The sequence below is a fragment of the Morus notabilis genome, unplaced genomic scaffold (genome assembly GCF_000414095.1).
Source record: "Morus notabilis unplaced genomic scaffold, ASM41409v2 Scaffold802, whole genome shotgun sequence".
NCBI lineage: Eukaryota > Viridiplantae > Streptophyta > Magnoliopsida > Rosales > Moraceae > Morus > Morus notabilis.
The window spans coordinates 117653-121316 of NW_010358472.1; the positions used below are offsets into that span (position 1 = coordinate 117653).

The 3664-nt window shown below is 30.0% G+C and overlaps 1 protein-coding gene across 1 annotated transcript in view; it reads right to left on the reverse strand.

The window, feature by feature from the left end:
- LOC21396796 (transcription initiation factor IIF subunit alpha) overlaps positions 1–1650 on the reverse strand; it is a 4630-nt gene extending 2980 nt beyond the window's left edge. Inside the window, exons 1-4 of the mRNA XM_024162068.1 lie at positions 1311–1650; positions 1003–1184; positions 541–699; positions 10–119 (exon numbers count right to left, since the gene is read on the reverse strand). Coding sequence (XP_024017836.1) covers positions 10–119; positions 541–699; positions 1003–1173 — 440 coding nt within the window. The 5' untranslated portion in view covers positions 1174–1184; positions 1311–1650. The remainder of the gene's footprint in view (positions 1–9; positions 120–540; positions 700–1002; positions 1185–1310) is intronic.
- Positions 1651–3664: the final 2014 nt, after the last annotated feature.

Sequence of the window (3664 nt, forward strand, 5' to 3'; positions counted from 1 at the left end):
TCTTTCCCTTGCATCATCAGTAGATAGTAAGTTGCAGATTGTGCACCTTCAAGTTGACCCTGGAACTGGAATTGGCCAGTTTCATCCTCCAAGAGCCAAGGTTTATTCTTGTACTTGTCCTATTTGACACAGTTTTTATATGACTAAATGAGGAGCCCAACCAAAAAAAATATTATCCACGTAAAATGGATCAAAAGAGACATCTTAAGTTCAAACGGAAAACAGTGAAAAGCACATAGCAAAAAGGTATAGATGTTCAACAAATCTAGGTGTAGTAGCCTGACATTTAGTATCCAGCAGCTTAGATATTCAGCTGGTAGATTACATTTTCTTATATAAGTTTCACATTTCACTAAAATTCAAGACGGCAAAATGCAAAACTAAACTTGATTAGATACTTGGCATTCGAACTAGTACAACCATAATTCCAACTCTTGGCATTCCAGTCTCTAAAAGCTACAAAAGACATATTAAAAAAAAAAGAGAGAGAAAAAAAAAAGAAAAGGAATAGCAGCGAGTACTAAGTAGGAGAATCAGTACCCGAAGGGCGTCAGTAATTTGGCGTCCTTGCAATCCATCTTTTTGGAAAGACCATCTGTTTTCAGCATTTTTCTTCCTTGAGAAATTTGGCAAGCCCGTCACAAATCTACCAATGAAGTAGTTCTTGTCATTGGTAGTACTCGCACGGACATTATATTCCTGGCATGAAAACGACCAAGGAATCAATAATTCTGCGGCCTCAAAAGAAGAGTAAGAAAGTAAACACATCACGACCACGTTAGATAGAAAAGGATTTAAGATATCTTCTGATGATAAAAGGTTTAATTATTTTCCTCAATTCCAAAACAAGCATCTATACGTACGAAATTCCTTTCAGCAAACTACAAACCAAACAATAGTCCCTAAACAAAAGAAATAAATTATGTATAACATCAAATAGCAGTTTTTGCACGATCAATACTCAAATTAGGAAAACAGAGGAAGAAGAGTGAGAAACCGAACTCGGATTAAGCGAGTGACAGTGGCGCCACAGTCGTAGCACTTGGCATGGTTCTCAGCCATGGTTTTCCCGCAGGTCAAGCACAGAGTCATGTGCTTGCAATTGCTTCCGTACAAATCCGAGGCCGAACCACATCCACTGCACGACGGCTTCAGTATCAGATCCATCGACATTTTCCCTCACTCTGAGCAAGACAAAACGTTCGCCAAACAAACAGGCAAAAAAGAGATTCAGATAAACTCTAGGTTTTCACTTTCAAATCAGTGAGAAATTCCAGTAACTTTCTCGAGAAATTCAGACGAGTCCTTACCTCTTGATTCTCGAACGGAGCTGAGTAAGCCGATGAAGATGAAAGCGAGAGAACTTTTTTAAGCTGCGAAATAGCAGCCGGTGCGATTGATGTTCAGAGGCGCTGAGCTCTCTCTCTCTCTCTCTGGTCGAGACTTATGCTTGTAGACGTTCGAAGCGATTCGGAAATCGGAAATCGATTTTGCTTGAATTTGAAAGATGATTTTAGGGTTCTTCGTCTTGAGGTCGGAGATGATCGGTGGATGGAGGGAATATATATCTATTCCATAACAATATAAGAATAACAATGCGTTTGCTATTGACACGGACACAATTGCATTATTTAAACATTGATCTTTCTATTTGGTCGTTTTGTGGGTTTTTCTTTGTTTTTTTTTTTTTTTTTTTTCCTTTCCATCTTCTCTTTTCCTTTTATTTTGTTCCCCTAAAATTTTGTATTTTTAGTCCTTTCTCTTACTTTTAACATTTCTTTTTTCATTTATCCAAATTAATTTTTTATGGAAGTTATCCAACTTAAATATTTATTTCTCGTAGTGTCTTAAAACGCATTTACTTCTTCACTTTAATCATTTTTTACCCTTTCTTTATTTTTATCCTCAAATTTAATTTTCTTTCATTTTAGTTCTTTTTGGCATAAATTTTATTTATTTTATTTATTTTTGGTTTTTTACCCTTTTTTATTTTTTATTTTGATTACTTTTATCTTAAAACTTTTTTATTTATTTGTTTTGGTTCATTTTATCTAAGGTTTATTTATTCTTTTTTGGCCTTTTCTTATCCCTTTTTATTTTTTCCTAAAATTTTAAATTTTTTCCGTTTTGATATTTTTTACCTTAAAATTTATTTATTTCTTCATTTTTGTCATTTTTTACCCAGTTTTAAATTTTTGCCCTGAATATTGTATCCCCCATTTTGATCTCTTCCGCTACAAAACTTATTTATTTTTTTATTTTCTCTTCTTTTACCCCTTTTTTGACTTTTTACCCTATATTTTTTTCATTTTGATTCTTTTTTCAAATTTATTTTTAGATGTTATTTATTTTTACCAATAATACGGTAATTAAAACTTAATATATAATTACTCCTCATATGCATAACACGCCTAATTCAACTAGTAATATATTATAAAGTAGAGTTTCCTTTTAGGTTCTATTCAAATATTTGGTCCATCTATTTTGTCTTCTTGTGTTTTTTATCTTCTTTTTCTTCACTATCATCTATATTAAACCATTGATTATGCTTAGCAACTTCTCTTTTATATACCCAAAAAAAAAAACTTCTTTATATATAATAATAGTATACAGAGTTCCCTTTTATTATTCAAAAACATGATCTCTTTATTTTGTCTTCATGTGCTTCTTTTTTTTTTATTCTTTTTATATCTCTTGAAAGTTTAAAAATATTAATTTAGTGAATAAGACTCAATAAAATTGTCATAAATTCTTTTATCATTTTTTTTTGGTTTATTTCTTTTCTCTCTGACATTGATTTCCCTTATAAAATTCTTTCTATTCTTGTGTCACATATCAATCTAATTAATATAAAATATTTATTTTAGAACTTTAATGTATAAAATTACCACGTCACATGATATAATAAATTACAGTTTAAACGTTAATTCATATTTTTCTCTACTTAAAATAATTCGTTACTTTGTTAGTATCTATTCTTGATGAAATATTAAGAATTTATTTTCAAAATAAACCTGATTAGAAGATCAAAACTAATAAATATTTATCATATCTTAAAAATACATAATATTATCCAACGCCTAACCTACACAATGCGAAGCACGTGAATTAAACTTGTGTGTGTGAATGGACGGTTTGGAGGATAAATGAGAAATAGCCGGCTTCTTATACTAGAGATAATTGCAAACCTTCATACATGAGTTGAAATTTCATAAAATTTTTAGAATATTATAAATATAATAAAAATAACATAGTTATTATTATAATAATGTCATATTTGTACTATATAATGATATAATCATTATTATAGTGATATCAAAATTTTACTATTCTTTTAATATTTTAAAAAAAATTTACATTTAAACTCTACTATTGAAATTTTCTCATGTGTGTAAAGAGTCCTACGAACTAATTTATGTCACGTTCATTTCACCGATTTGAGTTTTATTACAGTAAAAAACTATAATAAATAGTCACATCTAAGTTTTTTACTATAGTAAAAAACTCTTACATAAAATCACATGTCAACTTAAATTAAAAACTCGATTCAGCGAATTAAACGGGTCCTTAGCTAGTATACTTTTAAAGTCCAATTAGTCGCACATATTTTTATGAGTAAAATTAGGCTTATATGTATCACATAAATAGCGTTTCAAATACTAAC